The sequence below is a fragment of the Phoca vitulina genome, unplaced genomic scaffold (assembly GCF_004348235.1).
Source record: "Phoca vitulina isolate PV1807 unplaced genomic scaffold, GSC_HSeal_1.0 scaffold81, whole genome shotgun sequence".
Taxonomy (NCBI): domain Eukaryota; kingdom Metazoa; phylum Chordata; class Mammalia; order Carnivora; family Phocidae; genus Phoca; species Phoca vitulina.
Window position 1 is genome coordinate 3,189,650 of NW_022589784.1, and position 19,534 is coordinate 3,209,183.

A 19,534-nucleotide genomic window follows, 5' to 3' on the forward strand; every position below is an offset into this window, starting at 1 on the left:
CCGGGCGTCTGGGGGTCCCGGGGCCTGAGGGAGGCCGCGCCGGGGGTGTGGGGGCCGCCGGAGGCTCAGAGCCAAGGGAGGTGGGGTTTCGGGGACCTGGGGCCTGAGGGGGCAGGGTTCAAGTTTGAAGGAGTTGGTGGTGTGAGGAGAGCTGAGGAACACGGGGTCTAAGGAGAGGAATCCCAGTGACGGGAAGGGGGTGCCCGGACTGAAGATCTCATTGTGCGGCCCCAGGCCATGTGGGGGGGGGGGCTGGAGATGAGGGATGCAGTAAGGGAGAAGGGTGGAGGGTCAAGGCTGAGGGGGGCTGAGGGAGGCTGGGGCTGGAAATGGGGCCGGGGGCTGTGTTCACAGGGTCACGGGCTGAGAGGACTCATCTGATAATGTGGCGTGTCAGGGACCAGAGCTTGGAATGAGACTTGCTTGAGGGATCCTGGGGGCTGGTGCCCTGTGAGGAGCCCCTCCACACTCCTCTGGCAGAGGAGGCTGGCTGGGGTGTGAGGCTGAGGGGGATCTTGGGGTGGGCCTCCCTGATACTTGGATCAGATCCCTTCAGGCTCAAGCCCAAGAGAGAGCATCTGAGGGGAGGGGTTGAGCCAAGGGGACTTTGGGGATCCCGTGTAGAAGTGGAGATCCAGGGGACCCAGAGGGTCCGGCGGGTGCAGGGCGTCCTGAGTCCGGAAGTCTCAGAGTGCTGTTCCAGGCACCATCCAGGGCAGCCAGTGTGGAGGAGGGACCTGGATGTTGTCATCCCCAGGTCTTAGGGATAAAGTTGCCCCAGAACCTAGGCTGGTGGAATATGCATGACAGGACTGAAGGAATTTGGGGGGTGGGGGTGAGAGGCCCAGGCAGCAGCAGGGGGCATGGGAAGGATGAGGCTGGAACTGAAGCAGCACAGGAGTTGCCCAGGCAGTATTGTGAGACGGCTGGAGATTTCAGCCTTGCTCCCTGCTTTGGACTCCCTCAGGGTGGGAGTAAGTAGAAGGGCATCACGCAGAGCTGGGGGTCTGGGTGCGGAGAGGCTGCCACAGGGGGCCAGGAAGGGACGCTGGCTAGGCTGTCCTGAGAACAGTGGGAGCTGGTGCTGCCGCTAGGATATCTGAGCCTCAGGCTCAGAGGCGGGTCCTCGGTGAGGCCGGAGCAGAAGCCAGGCCTGGAGGCATGGCAGGTAGTTCTCAGGGAGATGAAGTTTGGGGAAGCTTCTGTGCAGGAGTGGGATGCTTGGGATGGATGCCAGATGCCCAGGGACCAAGGACTTTGAAAAGTAGCCCAGAGAACTGGGGAAGGTCGCTGGGTGAGGGGTGGCAGGGAAGGTTCCAGTAACCCCCAGGCATAGTAGAGGATGGGAAGGGATTAATGGGGACCAGAAAACTCACTTTAACCTGATGTGCTCGGGCTTATTTTCTTGGGGGGACTCTAGAGCCATGAAACTTTACAGGCACTTCCCTACTTTCCAGAGTACCAGCTTCTCTCTCTTCTGTCCCCCCTCCTGCCAGCTCTGTAAGCCCGGAACATTTCCAAGCACCTGATTGGAAGTGAAGGGGCTGCTAGCCTCCTGTGGGGAGGTGACTGACAGCTGCCGGGGCCCATGGGCCTGCAGGGAGAGGGTGGGACTTCCTGGATGCTCAGGGCCTGTCTCCTGCAGCCCACCCCCCACCCTCTGCATCCTTGGAGCTGCCAGCTGCAGCCTCTGGGAGACCCACCACCGACCACCGATCACCTCTTTGCAGGAGGGGTCCCGTGGGAGGGTCCTGGGAATGTAGAGAAACTGAGCTTGGCCCCATCTCCTGGAGCTTTGCTCAGGTGAAGCACCTACCTTGGAGGCAGAGAGAACACTCTGGGGGGAGGGGACAGGTACGCACAGAGGGGGTTTCCTAGAAGAATGCAGATGCCAAACTGGAAGGTGATGTGTCTCCCTCAATCCAAGGCTCCTTTCCTCCCAGCATGCTTACCTCAAGTAACTTAGCTGGTTTCTTGGTGATTTCCTGGGTCAGTGGGTGAAAGTGTCCCCCAGCCACCCCCTGACCTGCCTCTCACTGCAGATCGATGACATCGCTGACGGTGCCGTGAAGCCCCCGCCCAACAAGTACCCCATTTTCTTCTTTGGTACACACGAAACGTAAGTGTTTGCAGGTGGGGCTTGATTTTCCCACCTGGTGCCTCCTGGGGCCTCCTGGGTGGCCCGACTCACCTGGGACTGGCCCCGTGGTTCCTTTCTCCAGAGCCTTCCTGGGACCCAAGGACCTGTTTCCTTACGACAAATGTAAAGATAAGTACGGGAAACCCAACAAGAGGAAAGGCTTCAATGAGGGATTGTGGGAGATCCAGAACAATCCCCACGCCAGCTACAGTGCTCCTCTGGTGAGTACCTGGGGATGGAGAATGACTGGTGTGGTGTCTGCGGAGCCCAAGTCATGCCTGGTGCGTGCACGAATTGGGCGCCACAGGTGGTCTTAGCTTGTCTCATAGGAAAGGAGCAAGGGCTCATCCCCCCTTGGCACTGCTGATTGTTCTCTGTCGGGGTGTCCTGGAGCGTCCTGGGCACGGTGGGGTGAGTAGCATCCCTGGCCTCACCCGCTCCATGCCTGCAGCGCCGCACCCCCCCGTCCCCGAAGTCATGACAGCCATACACGTCTGCAGACATTGACGAGTACCCCTGGGGTCGTGGAGGGCTAGAGGACCACCCCTGGTGAAACCCAGTGCTCTGCAGTTAGCTTGGATTTATAATAGCGTTATTACAGCTCTTAAAAAGTCTTTTGTGTTCTCAGAAAAAAAACTTTGTTCTGTCAGTGACACACCTCCCTTCCCCCGTTATTGCCAGATTTTAGGCTTGAGAAAAGGCTGTGGTTAATCGAGGTGAGAGTTCTTGCTTAGATGGAAAAAAGTGCCAAGAACCACAGAGATGACATCTCAGTGGCAAATCAGTGTCAGGAAATGTTCAGGGAAAGAAGGAATTCAGAAGAGTCGAAGTGAAATTCATGGAAAGCCTTGGAAGGCTGCAGAAAGGTGGCAGAGAGCTACCTTGCTCTGGGCATTTTGGGAAGAGATGCAGATGAGGGGAGGCTGGGCTGGCGTTCTCTGCTCTGCTTTCAGCCACCATTTTTTGGATTTCTGCAGGAGGCGCAGGGACGCAGAGTAGTCTGGCTTCAGGAGGGGTGGGCGTGAGGTTGGCTGGGAGGCCAAGCAAACTACAGGGGCAGAGCGTCCTTGCTGGAGAAGAGGGCCTGCGGCCTGGTCTGTGGGGAGGGACGCAGGAGGCGGAGAGGGTCTGGTGTGTGTGAGCTCAGCCACCACTGATCCGGTAGGCACTGCGTATTGAGGGACCAGTAGTCCAAGATAGAGCAGACCCACTTCTGGCCTCCTGGGAGCTCACAGTCCAGAATTCAAGGTTTGCTCACCAGATGTCTCTTGAGCACTGAGGGTTTGGCACCCCCTTCTCAGGGGGCCAGGCTCACATTTAGTGGATGTTGGTGGTGGTCTGCTTTTACCTCCTCAGGTGGGTCTAGGAGAAGGAGGTTCCCCCTCTGCTGCCCACCGTGTCTCCCAGCTTCGTGGGTGAATGGGTCGGAAGGTCTTCAAGACAGTTGGGTTCTGTGTGATCCTTTTCTGGTCCCAGCTCAAGTGCTGTTGGTTACATCTTAAGCTTATTACTGCTGGTGAATCATCACACCATTTAAAATTTATTGCACACCCACGGCTTGCTAAGTGCTGTGTAGATGCCTGCCCTCGAGGAAATAAACTCAAAAATGGTACAACCTTGACATTAAACTGGCCCTACACAGACTCCCCAGGTTGAGAAGTAGCTGTTAAGTCTGAGAGCTTGTCTTGCTCTTTGGTTCTCTAACGAGCCTATGGCTCCACACTGAAGGTCTGTTTAAGATGCAGATTCGTGGGCCCAACGCATGGAAGTTTGGGTTTCAGGAGCTCAGGCCGGGGACCCCTGAGGTGTTCCTTACCACACGTCAGCCTAGATGTTTCTGATGGAGCCAGGCCACAGGCACGCTTTTAGAAGCAGCTCTGTGTGGGTACCGGAGCGGTCTCTTTGTTCAGCCTTCAGGTTTTTTGTTTCTCTTTCCATCTTGAATGGGAACGCAGATTCGCAGTACAAAATTGAAAAGATACGAAGGCGCGTAGGGATAGTGGGCAGTCGGCCCTGCCTCCCGGTCACTCTGCTGCAATGTCCTGTCAAGATAGCTGTAGCTACTCATTTCTTGTACATCCTCTGGGGTTCTGTATTCTTATGAAATCCTACACAGCTTTCCCTTCTAAAGCATAGAATTCTTGATTTTGCTTATTGTTCTCCAAAATATATATATTTTTAAATTTATTTATTTACTTTTATTTATTATTATTATTATTATTTTTTTTTATTTAAAGATTTTATTTATTCATTTGAGACACAGAGATACAGAGAGAGAGGAGAGCATGAGCAGTGGGAGAGGCAGAGGGAGAGGGAGAAGCAGACTCCCCGCTGAGCCAGGAGCCCGATGTGGGACTCGATCCCAGGACCCTGGGATCATGACCTGAGCCGAAGGCAGACGCTTAACCATCTGAGCCACCCAGGCGCCCTATTATTATTATTTTTTAAAGATTTTATTTATTTATTTGACAGAGAGAGACACAGCAAGAGAGGGAACGCAAGCAGGGGGAGTGGGAGAGGGAGAAGCAGGCTTCCTGCAGAGCAGGGAGCCCAATGCGGGGCTCGATCCCAGGACCCTGGGATCATGACCTGAGCCCAAGGCAGACGCTTAACGACTGAGCCACCCAGGCGCCCCGTACTTATTTATTTTTAATAATCTCTGCATCCATCATGGATCTCAGGATCCTGAGATCAGGAGTCGCACGCTCCACTGACTGAGCCGGCCAGGTGCCCCAAAATATATTTTGACTGTTGGTTTGCATGCAGAGAACAGACTCATTCTTTCCGACAGCCTTAACTCAGCTGGTTCTTCCACTAAGAGGGGACAGCAAGCCCTGTTCCTGCATCTCCTTGCCAAGGCGGGAGGTGAAAGTGATACCTGAGTGTGGTTCCAACTTCATTGTCCTCTGGTCCACACAGTAATCCTGAGAGTAGCCTGGTCAGGTAGCATCTTTTTCATTTTTCAGATAAGCAAACTGAGGCCCAGAGGGACCCAGCTAGAATCTGAGATCTGAGACCTCTTAGACCTAGACCAGGGTTTTTCAGCAATTGTGGCTGGATCGTTCTAGGCCAGGGTGGGGAGGGGTGCTCCTGGGCACTGTGGGGTGTTTAACAGCATCCCTGGCTGGAGCTACTAGATGCCAGGAGCGCCCCAGTTTCAGCAGCCTCAGGTGTCCCCAGAAATTGCCAAATGCCGCCAAGAGAACAAAAGTCATTTCTGGTTGAGAACCATTGACTTAGAAGGATCCTAGAAATACATGCTTGTCCCTCGATAGAAGAAAAGGGACAGGGACCTCTCCACGGTTCTCAAGCTGGTGAGCATGAGCTAGGGCTGAAGCCCGGGCCTCCCATGTCCCAGGCTGGAGGAGGGCCGCGAGAATAATCTCTGCACCTTGGGCTGGGGTTAAGAGCCCTGTGGTGTGAGCACAGGGACCTGGGTTCGAGTCCCGGCTCTAGCACTTGCTTACCATGAGCCTTGGGGCTCCACATTGCCTCTCTGAGCCTCCGTCTCCTCATGTAAGACAGAGGGTCATGGTAGTGTCTGCGTCTGCCAGGGTTGCTGGGGGAGCCCCATGAGCAAGCGCACATCAAGCACCTAGCACAGGCACAGTGCTGAGCAGGTGACGAGGCACTAGTTTCTAATGAGGCCAGGCTGGACGTGACCTTCCCACTCCACCTCAGTCACCCTCCTGATCCATTAAGGCACTGAGAGACATGAATGCTCACCTCCCTCACCAGACCATCGGGCTTGGGATGGTTGGAGGTCGGCTGGCTCTTAGCCTTTGTCTCCTGGTTCCTCTCTGTGCCCCATGCTTCTCTGTGTGGACCGGATTTCCCCAAACCTTTGCCGGCAGGCAGTTAGATCCCGTGGGCTGACCCCAGGAGATGCAGAGTTCCCGGCTTTATCTACAGGCACAAGGTAGGGCCAGTCACTTACCTTCCCAGAGAGTCCGTTTTCCCAATTGTGGGACAGGCCCGTTTGCCCCAGCCACCTGGCCGCATGTGAGAGTCACGAGTTGGACCCCAGTTAGTTGGGAGCTTGGCAGAAGCAAGGAGGGGTTTTAATCAGCAGTAGCTGTGTCCAGTGGCCCGGGCCTAGAGGCCAGGGCAGACCTGGCTGGTATCCCGCCTCTGTCGCATAGTCGCTGTGATCCTGAGCTGTCACGCCACCTTTTCCTCAGCTGCAAAACGAGGGTGACAATTCATACCCAGTACACCCAGAGAGAGATGGTGAGCTTGGGGCAGGGGCTCGCTCTGAACCAGTGCCAGCCCTTACTGCAGCTGACCCTTCTGCGGGAGAGCCGTGGGCCTAGTCACTCAGCCTCCAAGCTGCTGTGCCTCCCCGCCATGGAGAACAGGGCTCATGTCTCCCTGCTCCCCACCAGGGCTACTGTGAAGAGAACCCGCGCCCTGGTGCAAGGTGTGACGAAGTCCATCGAGAAAGAGACATTATTCTCTCCTAGCGTTTGAGGTTCGGGGCCTGGCGTACTCTTTTTTTTTTTTATAATTTTTTATTTTTTTTAAAGATTTTATTTATTTATTTGACAGAGAGAGAGACAGCGAGAGAGGGAACACAGCAGGGGGGTGGGAGAGGGAGAAGCAGGCTTCCCGCTGAGCAGGGAGCCCGATGTGGGGCTCGATCCCATGACCTGGGATCGTAACCTGAGCCGAAGGCAGACGCTTAACGACTGAGCCACCCAGGCACCCCAAACTTTTTTTTTAAAGTAGGTTCCACACCCAACGTGGGACTTGAATTCACAACCCTGAGATCAAGAATGGGGTGTTCCACCGACTGAGCCGGCCAGGTGCCCCACCCCTGAGAACTGATGAACTTTCTATTTCTATGAATTTGCACATTCCAGATATTTCACATAAATGGAGTCCTATTTGGCCTTTTACCCCTGGCTTCTTTCACTGAGCGTGTTTTGGGGGTTCGTCCACACTGTAACCTGTGTCAGAGCCTCGTTCCTTTTTATGGCAGAGTAGTGTTCCCTTCTGTAGCCGGGCCGTGTTGTGTTCATCAGTAGGTGGCCGTTCGCCTTGTTTGCAGAGAATGTAGCTTTAAAAAGTCTCAATCGCTCTCATAAAAAAAAAAGAGAAATCAGTTATTCAGTAAAGAAGTACCACGAAATAACACGATCAGGTTTTACACTCAGGCTCGGCTGTGCTGGGTACCCCAGGACTGTCGTGGGCATCCCATCTTGTGGCGCATTAGCTCTGCATTTCCTTGTCCCCCGTTAGCATGTGGGCTCCCCGAGGGCAGGGATGCTGTCTGGCTCACGTCTAGCCCCTGCCCCTTTGCATGCTTGGGACAATTTCTCAACTAAAATGTCACACCCTCCAAGTTTCCCCCCCAAAATGCACTTCAGAATGCTCCTGCCACTCCCCGATCCCTCGGCACCCACGTACCGGTGCTGTCCTGTCTCCCCGTCCCCACAGTGTGACGTTATTCTGCCGCAGCGTCTCCGGTCAGCCTCTCCCACCAGACCGTAAACCCCCTGGGGGCAGGGACTATGCTGTGCTCGCGTGTATGGGCTCCCTGCCTGCCCCGCACGGCGCCCGGCACAGGGCGAGCTGGGAATGGGTGCTGTATAAGCATCTGCTGCTTCTGTGGCTCTTGTTGCCTGAGCGGGCACGCTGGGTGAAACAGAAATCACAGTGCCTAGCAGGTCAAGCCTGGAGGGCCTGTGTTCATAACGATTGAGAGTATTAATAATAGAAAAGTCAATTCTGGTGGACCTCTGGCCAGTCTGGGCACTGTCCTCAGTATGTCACATCCCACTTCTGCCTCATCCTGGCCACAGCCCTGTGAGGCCAAAATGGTGCCATCCGCATTGCTCGGTTTGGGAAACTGAGGCACTGAGTGGCTAAATAACTGGCCCAGGGTTTGATCTGTAATCCTAGCACCCCCTGCATGTGTCATCTCGCCCTCCAGCCTCCGTTCTCGGGGGCTTTCTGGGCCGCAGGTCCCCAGTTTGGAAAGTGAGGAGGCCAGACCCTGACATTTGAGACCCCACCATGGGTTCTGTCCTCTGGGTCACCAGAGGATTTGGAAATCCACCCCAGCCTGATGGTGACTCATGGTCTGTGCCCCCCCCCTCCCCACCCCCCAGCCGGTGAGCTCCTCTGACAGCGAGGCCCCTGAAGCCGACCCGGCGGGCGAGAGCGAGGACGACGAGGTCCGGGGGGTCATGGCCGTCACAGCTGTGACCGCCACAGCGGCCAGCGATAGGATGGAGAGTGACTCAGACTCAGACAAAAGCAGCGACAACAGTGGCCTGAAGCGGAAGGCGGCAGCCCTGAAGGTAGGGGCGGGGCGGGAGCTCCTGGCCTGGGGGGGGGCGGCAGGCAGCCCCCCCACCCCAGCCACGCCCTGGGCCTTCCTCCTCCCTCAGGAGGCCTCCGGCTGCCTCTGCCCCCTGCCCTGCCTTTCTTGTTTTTAATACGTGGTTTTATTCTGATGTATTTTATTATTTTTATTTGTTATTCTTTTACATGCGTCATCTCATTAACCTTTATAATATTGCTCAGTAGATATTACCATTTCCACTGTGTAGATTATCACCTCGGGGAAGGCTGTGTGTTTAGCGCGGCTCTCTAGTGTGAAGGTGAAATGCTTTCCTGTATTAACCCGACCTTTTACTCAACACCAGCTGGACTGAACAGATACTGGCGGAACTAGAATGCATGTGCTTGCTCTTGGCTTTTCCCTCCCAGGAGCCTCCTAGCTGAAATTATGCCCTTAGCCTGAATATGCAGATAATTTTTCTGCATGATTAACATGTTTTTTTTTAACACACTTTTTAAAAATCGAGATACCATTCACATACCACAAAACTCACCCTTCCAAAATACACAATTCACTGGTTGTTAGTACATTCATGGAGCTGTGCAATCACCACCACTGGCTAGTTCCAGAACATTCCATGACTCCAGAAGAAACCCTGTCCCCGTCAGCAGTCATCCCCCATCCCTCCCCAGTCCCCAGCCCCCACGTGCCCCCTTCCCGTCTGTGGATGAGCCTGTTCTGGACGTGTCACCCACGTGGAATCACACCCCGTGTGGCCTTCTGTGTCTGGTTCCCTCCCTGAGCGTCGTGGGCTCAGGGTCCATCCCCGGGGCAGTGCGTGTGGGCGCCTGGCTCCTGCTGGTGGCCATTTTCACGTGTTTGTCCGTTTACCGCCTGATGGCTGAGTGACGTTCCCGTGTGTGGTGGGCGCATTGTGTGTATCCGTTTATCAGTTGATGGACATCTGGGTTGTGTCCACTTTGGCTGCTGGGAACATAGTGCTGAGCACAGGTGTGTGCGGATTTCTGTGAGGACGAGAGTGTTCGGTTCTGGAGATAGTCTCTTTCGTGCCTTGTCTGCCTTTTGACTGCTTTTAAACATTCGGGTGCAAAATGAAAGGACTAGGATTTATCATCAACTTCTTCAACAGAGTAAGGCTTTCCTTTTATTATTTATAAAAATAACATTTGCTTTCGGTTCCATTCATAAGGGTCAGCCACGCTCATTGTAGGTTGAAAGGTGTAAAAAGTGTGGAGCGGCTGTAGTAGAAAAGGCCCACATTCCGTGGGAGGGCCTCCGTGCCGGGGACTGGACGCAACCTGACGTGTTTCTCCGCGGTCCCACCTGTGCCTCACACACAGGGCGGCTGCGTGAAGCCCGGAATTCCGGAATTGGTGATCATGTGTGTGAAATGCTGAGCATTTCTTTGTCCTTACGTCCGATATTAAGTAGTAGTCTTCAGCGGTTGAGAAGTAGTCTATAACATGGATGATTTCTAACCAATATATTATTAAGACTGTTGGGCATTTAGGTTTTTCCCCAGTTTTTACAATGTAGTGGCATCATTTTCTAAAGTTCCCCACTATTTCTGTTTACAGTTGCTGGGGAGGTTAAACAGAAATGTGTAGAAAATAGCCCCCCACCATGCCATCCCTTAGAGGTAAACCCATTTGTAAGTCAGTACTTAAATTTTTTTCTTTTTTTTTTTTTGCCAGCTTTGCATTAAACAGATCTAAGTTCTTATTACAACACCTTTTAACCACGCGGGGAGAATTTAAGAGACCTTTTCCCTGGTAGCCTCGTGGCACCAGCACATTGCAGTTCTCCTTTCCCTGATCCGTGAGGAGCTGTGGTTTTCCGGCCGGGCCGGCTTTCTGTATTCTCTCTTCAGTTGACATTAACTTGTTGGTGTGTTTCTGTGGATCCACGTTCTGCTCTTCTCATCTATCCTCTGAATGGCTCCGTGGCAGACTTCCTTCATGAGGACCACACGACAGACCCTGACCCCAGCCCCGAGCCCTAGTAGCTCAGCACTGCCCGCCCCCCGGGGTCTGTTCTCTCTGGGGTTCCACGATCTCACTGCTTGGGGCCCCTCCCCACCGCCTTCCCTTGCACCCTGGCGTGTAGACATTGGGAGGGTAGGTCCTGGGTCATCTTAGTCCCCGTGATTCCTGCCTTTTTGTCTGGGGAATCCGGCCACGTCCCAGCTCTAAACGCTTACCTGGGACTGCCTCGAGAGTTACTGTCATAACTCTAGATTCCCTGAGCACCCCGGTTGAGAGTCCTGTGCTGGAGGGCTGAGAAGGGAGAGCATGCGGCACCCCTAGACCACAGACCGCCTGTGATTCGAGATCATTCCTGGAGGCTGGAAGTCTGAGATCAAGGTGTCGGCAGGGGTGGTTCCTTCTGAGGCCTCTCCTCGGTGTGCAGACACCCCCTCCCATCCTCATGTGGTTGTTACTCCGTGTGTGTCTGTGTCCTGAGCTCCTCTTCTTAGGAGGACACAGGTCATACTGGATTAGGGCCCCTTCAGTGACATCATTTTAACTTAATTACATCCTTAAAGATCCCTGTCTCCAAACGCTGTTCCCTTCTGAGGTCCTGAGGGTCAGGGCTTCACCATAGGAATTTTAGGGGGACAGGGCCTGGAGCAGGGGAGATGCTCAGGTAACTGTTGTTATGAGAACTGACACATTTCTCAGGTGTGACAAAACAGAGGGAAAATGTGGTGTACCTCAACAGTTGCCGGCTAGGAAGACCCAGGTCGTCCCTGGTTGAGATCTGTTTCTAAAGCTTGGTTCTTTCTTCATAAAAATTCTTTTTTTTTTTTTTAATTTTTTTTTTTTAAATATTTTATTTATTTATTTGAGAGAGAGAGAGTGAGAGAGAGAGCATGAGAGGACAGAGGGCCAGAGGGAGAAGCAGACTCCCCGCTGAGCAGGGAACCCGATGTGGGACTCGATCCTGGGACACCAGGATCATGACCTGAGCTGAAGGCAGTCGCTTAACCAACTGAGCCACCCAGACGCCCTTCATAAAAATTCTTCTGTTGGCCTCTTTGGGTGGACGTCAGGGAACGCATGAACCCCTGAAACTGAATTCAGGCTGTATGCGTGCATGTGTGTATATGTGTATTTTTGTTTTTTTATTGAGGTGAAATTTACATTAAAAAGTAGCCATTCCAGGGGCGCCTGGGTGGCTCAGTCATTGAGTGTCTGCCTTCAGCTCAGGTCATGATCCCAGGGTCCTGGGATCGAGCCCCGCATCGGGCTCCCTGCTGGGCGGGAAGCCTGCTTCTTCCTCTCCCACTCCCCCTGCTTGTGTTCCCTCTCTCGCTATCTCTCGCTGTCAAATAAATAAAATCTTTAAAAAAAAAAAAAAAAAGGTAGTCATTCCAGAACGCGCTGCTCAGTGGCGTGTGATCCGTTCCCACCGTTTGTGCAGCCCCCACCTCTGTCTAGCTTCAGAGTGCATGCATATGTCTTTTTCTGGGGAAAGGATGCTTGGTTTGGTTTTTTCCTTCATTTTTTTTTTTTATTGTGCTAAAGTACACATAATATAAAATTTGCCGTTTTAACAGCACAGCTCCGCGGCATGAAGCACACTCACACCATCCTGTAGCCACCCCCACCCTCCGTCTCCAGAACTTTCCATCTCCCCGCACGGAGACTCTGTCCCCATGAAGCGCAGACTCCCCACCCCCTGCCCCAGCCCCCACCCTCTCCTCTCTGTCTCTGTGGATGGGACTCCTCTGGGGACCTCCTGGGAGTGGGGTCCTGCAGGATGTGTCCTTCTGGGTCTGGCTCCTCTCACTGAGCACAGTGTCCTCACAGTTCAAGATCCGTGGTTTTTAATCAGATCCTCAGAAGGGTCCCTGCTGCCTCCCAAATGTTCCAGAACCTCAGCTCTTCTCTAGAGTGTGAGTGGCCAGGCGGGAGACAGCTCTGCTCCCACACAGGCTTTCTGATTGTTGATCTGTTTGGGCTGCTCCCCTACTAGATGTCGGTCTCAAAACGAACTCGAAAGGCCTCCAGTGACCTGGATCAAGCCAGTGTGTCTCCATCAGAGGACGAGAATTCAGAAAGCTCATCTGAGTCAGAGAAGACCAGTGACCAGGTGAGCAGGTGGCTGGCTCCGTGGGTGGGTGGGCGGGCAGGTGGACGCACGCTTGGGAGCCGAACAGTGGTCAGCCGGGGGGCCCGTGCTCAGCCCCCTTCTCTCTGCCCAGGACTTCACCCCCGAGAAGAAAGCTGTGGTCCGGGCGCCTCGGCGGGGCCCCCTTGCGGGACGGAAGAAAAAGGTAGAGGTGTTTTGTTGTTGTTTTGTTCCTACCTGCCTGTCTGTGGGAAACCCCGAGAGATCCTCTCCATGGTCACCGGGCACCGTCCATGGTTCGAGTCGGTCCTTTTTGGAGGAGGGTAGGTCACAGGCCACAGGGAGCCCTTGGGACTGCCACCTTCCACCTTCCACTTTCTTCCTCTGCCTCCACTGATGGCTTCAGCCCCTGGTTCCTGAGCTCAGTGTGTGCAGAGCACTTCCCTGGGGCCGGACCTGCCACGCCCCCACTGCTCCTGAGAGAAGCGCAGAGGCCAGTTTGGGCGATGGGGTGTTAGAGCGCTGGCCTTGGAAGGGAGTGAGGTGCCCCAGGCCATAGTGTGTGTTAGAAAGAGCTCTAACCGCTGGAGAAAACAGTGGCCCTCCTTGCCCCCGCCCCCCCACTCTGCCAAGGAGGAGATGAGGCCTGGGGGCGTCACACGCCACGACTGAGCCAACGATCGGGGTGCTGCAGGCACCTTGGGGGCTGCCTGTGATTCCCGGCCAACATAAGCGGTTTCTGGTTGGAGGGAGGCAGCTGTTTGTGTCGGGGGCTGCAAGGGGCACTGAGGCCTGTTCTTGGCCTGTGTTCCTCTCACCTCCATGCCCCGGCCTCTCCCAGAAGGCGCCCTCAGCCTCTGACTCCGACTCCAAAGCAGAATCCGACGGGGCCAAGGGCGAGCCAGTGGCTGTGACCCCGTCAGCGCCGTCCTCCTCCTCCTCCTCCTCCTCTTCCTCTTCCGACTCGGACGTGTCTGTAAAGAAACCTCCTCGGGGCAGGAAGCCAGGTAGGGTCCCGGCGGTGTGCCCCCTCACCTCTGGCTGCCGGGGGCGGGTGCCCACATAGACCAGGCCACCCCTTCCTTTCCTGCAGCGGAGAAGCTGCCGCCAAAGCCCCGCGGGCGGAAGCCGAAGCCCGACCGGCCCCCGACCAGCTCGAGCAGTGACAGGTGGGTGCGCAGTGACAGGCCGGTGACGGGCCGGGGTGGTGTGGGTTGGGCCCGGCCCTGCAGCCCTCTAACCGGCCCGCACCCCCAGCGACAGCGACGAGGTGGACCGCATCAGCGAGTGGAAGCGCCGGGACGAGGAGCGGCGGCGCGAGCTGGAGGCCAGGCGGCGCCGGGAGCAGGAGGACGAGCTGCGGCGGCTCCGCGAGCAGGAGAAGGAGGAGAAGGAGCGGAGGCGCGAGCGCGAGCGCGGGGAGGCCCCGGCCGGGGGCAGCGGGGGCAGCAGCGGGGATGAGCTCGGCGATGAGGATGAGCCCGTCAGGAAGCGAGGCCGCAAGGGCCGGGGGCGGGGACCACAGTCCTCCTCTGACTCAGGGCCCGAGGCTGAGCTGCAGAGAGAGGTACGTCGCGCTGGGGTGCGTCCCGGGCTCCTGGGGAGGATGGTGACCGAGGGGCTTCTCCCTCGCGCCCACCCTGCCCACCCCTTCCAGCAAGTCAGTTCCTGACTTCCACCACCTGCGTGCCGGGTGCTATGCTGGGGCTCGAGGGCTGGGGTGTTGTGGTAACGCCGTGAATGAGAAACGGAGACCCTACCGTGAAGGAGCTGACGTTCAAATGAGGGAGACGGGACGACATGAGATACGTTCCAGAGTGTTTATTGCTAAGGACAAGAAAGGGTCAGGGGACAGCAGCTGTCGGGTGAGGTTTTCTGTTTTAGGTAGGGTGAACCCTAAAGGCTTTAGTTGAGAAGGTGCCATTAAGTAAGGATTGGAATGAAGTGAGAGGTGATCTGGGAAGATACCGCGGGGACGGATAGCACTCTAGGCAGAAGGCACAGTCCATGCAAAGGTCCTGGGGCAGCACTGGGTCTGGCGTGTTGGAGGAATAGCCAGGAGGCCCATGTGGCTGGAACAGAGTGGGTGAGGAGGAGAGAGGGAGGAGGTGAGGGTAAGGAGGGGATGGGGCAGATTGTGCAGGGCCTTGGGAATCAAGGGGAGGACTTGGGTTTTTACCACAATGAGTGGGAGCCCTAGAGGGCTATGGGCAGAGGAGTAGGACCTGACTCGGGTGCTCACAGGCGCCCTGTGGCTGCTGCGGGAGGGACGGAGTGAGGGAGGGAGTCTGGGTGAGCGGCGAGCAGTGAGGAGGCCTCTGATGACTGGCAGTGACCATCAGGTGCCATGCAGTCCCGCAGGCCTGTCCGCTCCCCGCTCTCCTGGCACTCACAGCCCGCCTGAATCTGAGCCTGACTTTCCAGGCCTGTCACCTTCTGGATGGGGTCTATGTGACGGGAGGATAGGGGAAGCAGGACGACACTGTTCTCGCCCTGTCTCTTCCTTTGAACACAAAACGGGAACCAAGACCCCTGCCACAGGAGAAATGTGTGCGGTGGGTCTGCCCCACCCATCGAGGGAGTGGTCCTTTGGGGCCTGAGAGGCTGCTGCCTGGGGACAGGCTGGACACAGAAGTCCTCCTTCCTTCGCATCCTGCCCGTTGCACCAGGTCCCGACGGTGCAGAGGTGGTGGCGGGAAGTGTCAGGGCGTATCTCCGAGGAGGAGAGCCCCCACTGCCCCCACTGCCCCCACTGCCCGCCATTCCAGCGCTCTCTCTCTCTGGCCACCGTAGGCAAAGAAGGCAGCGAGACAGTCACAAGGCACAGAGCCCGCGAGGAGAGCCAGCCAGAAGGAGAAGAGAGGGCGCCCCGAGGAGAGGCCCCGAGCCAGGTCAGCACCTATCCTGCCTCTGCTCCCACATCTACCTGGGGGCCCACCTGCCCCGTGCTGGTCCCTGCGGTTCTCAGCCTCCTGGGGACCCATCAGCCCTCACCCCTTATGGGAGTGACCCGATGTCCGAGTTCAGTCTTGGAGATAGAGCCAATCCAAGAGTCCCGTTCTTGGGGCCCCATCAGCTTACGTGGGAACCAGTGCTCCGGGACTGCAATTCTGCCCCCAGGGGCACCACGCTGTGTCTGTGGTCCTCAGGCTGGGGGTGCTCCTGGCATCGAGGGGGGCCAGGGCGCCCCCCCAGAGAGTGACCCACCCGATGTCAACAGTGCCGAGGGGAGGGACCGTCCCCCACACCAGTGGTTCTGAGACTCTGAGTCCGAGGCCCCCCAAGGCGGGGGACACAGCCCCTCTCCCTGCCCACTGGCCACATGAGATTCCATCAGTGAGGGAACCTGCCCATGGAACTTCGGCAGCTTCTGCCAAGTAGAATGTCGAGTCTGAGCTGTGGAAACAAGCCGGTCATTGACGGGTGTCACATTGGGGCACCTTTCCGTAATTCGTTCACTCGGGTTTCCGTTAAGTCACCACCAACCCTCAGTCGTGTGTTCGTAATGATGCTAATTCTGAGACTTGATGTCGTTTACCAGCAAGAACCAGAGGGAGGGCTGCCATCCCTGGTCACTAGGTGACTGCCTAGACTAGGTCACGACGGGCCTGACCCCCCACCCCTCCCGCTTCCAGGGCCCCCTGAGAGGCTCTCCCTCCCAGTGGCTGTGGGTCCCCCACCACACACTCAGAGGGCGGCAGTGGCCGGGTCGGGGCTGCTGGACGGGAGTCCAGGGCGGGACTAAGGGGCGTGACTCCACAGGCCTGCGAAGGTGGAGCGAACCCGGAAGCGGTCAGAAGGCTTCCCGCCCGACCGGAAGGTGGAGAAGAAGAAAGGTGAGGGGCCAGGTCGCTGACAGGGAGGAGGCTGAGCCAACAAGGAGCTCACTCCTGTCACAACAGCGGTGCTAGGGCAGATCCCCGGCCCTCTCTGATGAAGGGGCGTGGGAGTCGGTCAGGCGTGGGGGGCCAGGCCCGGCGGCCCCTGCAGCCCCGCTCAGGCCCAGGTGTTGCATTCTCTCCTGGCCCCAGAACCTTCCGTGGAGGAGAAGCTGCAGAAGCTGCACAGCGAGATCAAGTTCGCCCTGAAAGTTGACAATCCGGTGAGGCCCTCGCAGGGCACCGAGGCCACGTTGCAGCCGCTTCCTCCGAGCCAAGCGGTCCCCCTGTCCCTCGTGTCTGGAGCTCCCTTAGAAGCCTCAGGAAACTGAGGCGAATCCAGGGTCTTTGTTCTCCCGGGTGTCCTCCCTGGAGGCCCCGGTTGACCCCCTCAGGTACATTGCTGGGGTCCCCAGCAGGTGGTGCCGAGCAGCCCTCCGAGTGCTGCGTCCCGACCACTGTTCCTGGGCTTCCCTGGCACTCTGCCTGCCACCCGGGGAGTCCCGCAGGGCCTGAGGGCTCCCTCAGCTAGGTGCTGCCCCTCCTCACCCCCTCCCCACCCCGCAGGACGTGAAGCGGTGTCTGAACGCGCTAGAGGAGCTAGGGACCCTGCAGGTGACCTCACAGATCCTCCAGAAGAACACAGATGTGGTGGCCACGTTGAAGAAGGTACGGTGGGAAGCCCACAGTGGAGGGGCTGGTGGCAGGCGAGGCAGGAGTCTTCCCAGGGAGCCTGGGTTCCCGGCCGCAGCAGCCCTCGGTCTGGGAGGACACGGGCGCACTGGCAGGCCGGAGTGCCGGGGTCCACCGTGCTGTGCTCGTGGGAAGGTGCTGCTGGGGGTGGTGGCGCTGGGGGCGGGCGTGTGGCGGGGGGTGAGACCAGCTGCATCTCCTGAGCCAGGCCTCTTGCGGGCCAGATCCGCCGTTACAAGGCCAACAAGGAGGTGATGGAGAAGGCCGCGGAGGTCTATACCCGGCTCAAGTCTCGGGTCCTGGGACCAAAGATCGAGGCCATCCAGAAGGCGACCAGAGCTGGGGTGGAGAAGGAGAGGGCCGAGCTGGAGAAGGCCGCGGAGGCGCTGGCCGGAGAAGAGGCTGCCACGGAGAGGGCGGAGGTCGAGGCGAGCGCTGGTGAGCAGGCACCGCTCGGCGCTCCACTCCCCCCACCCTCCACCCCCCACGGCTAGAGTGGCATGTTCCTGCTGGCACTCTGCATGCCTGGCTGTGTCCCCAAGGTCGCCGGGGCCTGGTGCATGCACGTACCTGAGCTGCTCATAGAGCCTTGGAGGCAGACAGCGTGGGAGGCTGTGCGTTTGTGCACGCGGGCCATGTGTGGGAGCATTGCTGGGACAGGCCTCGGGTTGGAGAAAGAGGGTGTCTCCCCCAGGGACAGTGGCACTGGTCCCTGCCTAAAGGGAGGGCGGGTCTTCCTGCTGGGGTCACGTGGTGCCCACGGAGCTGCTGAGAAGTGTTCCTTCGGACCGGGGCAGGATGGCTCAGCTGAAGCCTCAGCAGCCCCAGGGACAGCCTGCAGGGGGCGTCGCCTTATTTCTGTGCCCGGCAGGCTTTTCCCCCATTGCCCATGGCCGCTCATTTACTGGCTCCTCCCTCTTTAGGCTTTTGTGTGCCTAGCCATCTAGGAGGTGTAGGGGTGGGGGGATGTGGGCGCACAGGATCAGGGCCCGTGAGGCAGGGCCTCTGGCCCCAAACCAGTGGGCAGGGTTACGGGATCCCATGAGCCTCTCTCCCGCCAGATCTCTCAGCCCCAGTGAATGGCGAGGCCACGTCCCAGAAGGGGGAGAGCATGGAAGACAAGGAGCAGGAGGAAGGACAGAATTCCGAGGAGGGGCTGGGGTGTGGCTCCTCCGAAGAGCCGTTACACAACGAGTGAGTATCGCCGCGGGCGGTAGCCCTGGGGGGCCGCCTCCTGACAAGGCCTCCCCTGCGTGGGCTGCTCATTCTGCTGATGGCCGCAGGGACTTGTCCTGCACGCTGGCCTCCCACCCCCACCTTTGCCGCTGACCCCCCAGGTGCCCCATCGAGGGAGCTCCGCGGCTCTGGGCTGCTCTGGGAGGATGGCTTCCTCCCGGCGCTCCGGGAGTGGGCGCAGTGGGCTGCTTGGTGCTGACGCCGTGCTGAGGACCCCGGGCCTGCCCGCGCCTGGCGGGGGTCTGGCTGGGGCAGCGTAGGGGGCTCCGGACATGGGCTGTACTCCCAGGACGCTGGGTCTCTGTCGGCGGTGGGAAGCCGAGTGCTCACCCCCGGCCGCCTGTGCTCCCACCAGCAGCGCGCGGGAGGGCCCCGAGCTGGATGTGTCCGGGCAGGAGCGGCAGGAGCATGCGAGGGTGCGGATGGACTCGGAGTCCCTGGACGAGGAGGACAGCTGAGCCCCGGCGGCCAGGCCCACCCGGCACGCGTAGACGCCCCAGGCCTGCCCCGGCCCCCGCCCGCCACCCGCCGAGCAGAGACCTGTTGGGGAAACGCTGTGCTGTCCCTTTGTATCTGTCCCCTGGGTTGTTTTTCTGCCTAACTTCTGTGATTTCCAACCAACATGAAATGACTATAAAGGGTTTTTTTAATGAAAGTCATTTTTATTGGCTTGGTTTTCTAGGATTGCTGGTGTAGCTGTCTAGGGCCCATCCAGGGACAGAGGGTTTAAGCCACAAGGTCACCGTTCACAGCGAATGTGAACTCGGTTCTGACACTGCCCCTGCCCGGCCTGGGCCTGCAGAGCTGACGGTGAGGGAGAGGGGAGGTGGGAGGCCTTTTTAGAAGTAACGCAGGCTCGAGCAGAGGCTGCGGTCTGATCCTCTCGCATGCAGCATCCTAGAGCCCAGACATTCTTGCAGGGCCTTGCTCCCATTCCTGCTCCTGGCCGGGCTGCAGGGAAGACCCAGGGTCCCCAGAAGCAGCAGCTTAGGGCATTCAAGCCATTCAGGCTTTGGGGGGTGCTGTGGGCTGGCCGTTGTCCTTGATGTTAAGAGGATGTGAGTGTTGGGGGCAGGCCTTGCTCTGTGACCTTGGACAAGTGGCACTCCCACTCTGGGCTTCTCGTTCCTCACCTGTAAAGTGGCCCCAGGCTCCCAGGGCCGGCACATGGATTTGGACAGACGTGTATGTGGTTCCCAGCCA

The 19,534-nt window shown here is 57.6% G+C and overlaps 1 protein-coding gene across 5 annotated transcripts in view; it reads left to right on the forward strand.

Moving 5' to 3' along the window:
• HDGFL2 (HDGF like 2) overlaps nucleotides 1–18,984 on the forward strand; it is a 19,799-nt gene extending 815 nt beyond the window's left edge. The window contains exons 2-16 of one of the 5 annotated variants that reach the window (XR_004298122.1): nucleotides 2,043–2,119; nucleotides 2,223–2,361; nucleotides 8,254–8,445; nucleotides 12,429–12,545; nucleotides 12,658–12,729; nucleotides 13,366–13,531; nucleotides 13,618–13,693; nucleotides 13,782–14,091; nucleotides 15,318–15,415; nucleotides 16,287–16,360; nucleotides 16,556–16,626; nucleotides 16,970–17,071; nucleotides 17,304–17,533; nucleotides 18,157–18,289; nucleotides 18,687–18,984. Coding sequence is in view for 3 of the 5 variants with exons in the window: in XM_032394430.1 (XP_032250321.1) it covers nucleotides 2,043–2,119; nucleotides 2,223–2,361; nucleotides 8,254–8,445; nucleotides 12,429–12,545; nucleotides 12,658–12,729; nucleotides 13,366–13,531; nucleotides 13,618–13,693; nucleotides 13,782–14,091; nucleotides 15,318–15,415; nucleotides 16,287–16,360; nucleotides 16,556–16,626; nucleotides 16,970–17,071; nucleotides 17,320–17,533; nucleotides 18,157–18,289; nucleotides 18,687–18,789 (1,944 nt within the window). In the remaining 2 variants the exon portion in view is untranslated. The remainder of the gene's footprint in view (nucleotides 1–2,042; nucleotides 2,120–2,222; nucleotides 2,362–8,253; nucleotides 8,446–12,428; nucleotides 12,546–12,657; nucleotides 12,730–13,365; nucleotides 13,532–13,617; nucleotides 13,694–13,781; nucleotides 14,092–15,317; nucleotides 15,416–16,286; nucleotides 16,361–16,555; nucleotides 16,627–16,969; nucleotides 17,072–17,303; nucleotides 17,534–18,156; nucleotides 18,290–18,686) is intronic. The other 4 variants (XR_004298123.1, XM_032394430.1, XM_032394431.1 and 1 more) reach the window with 4 other exon arrangements.
• The last annotated feature ends 550 nt before the right edge of the window (nucleotides 18,985–19,534 follow it).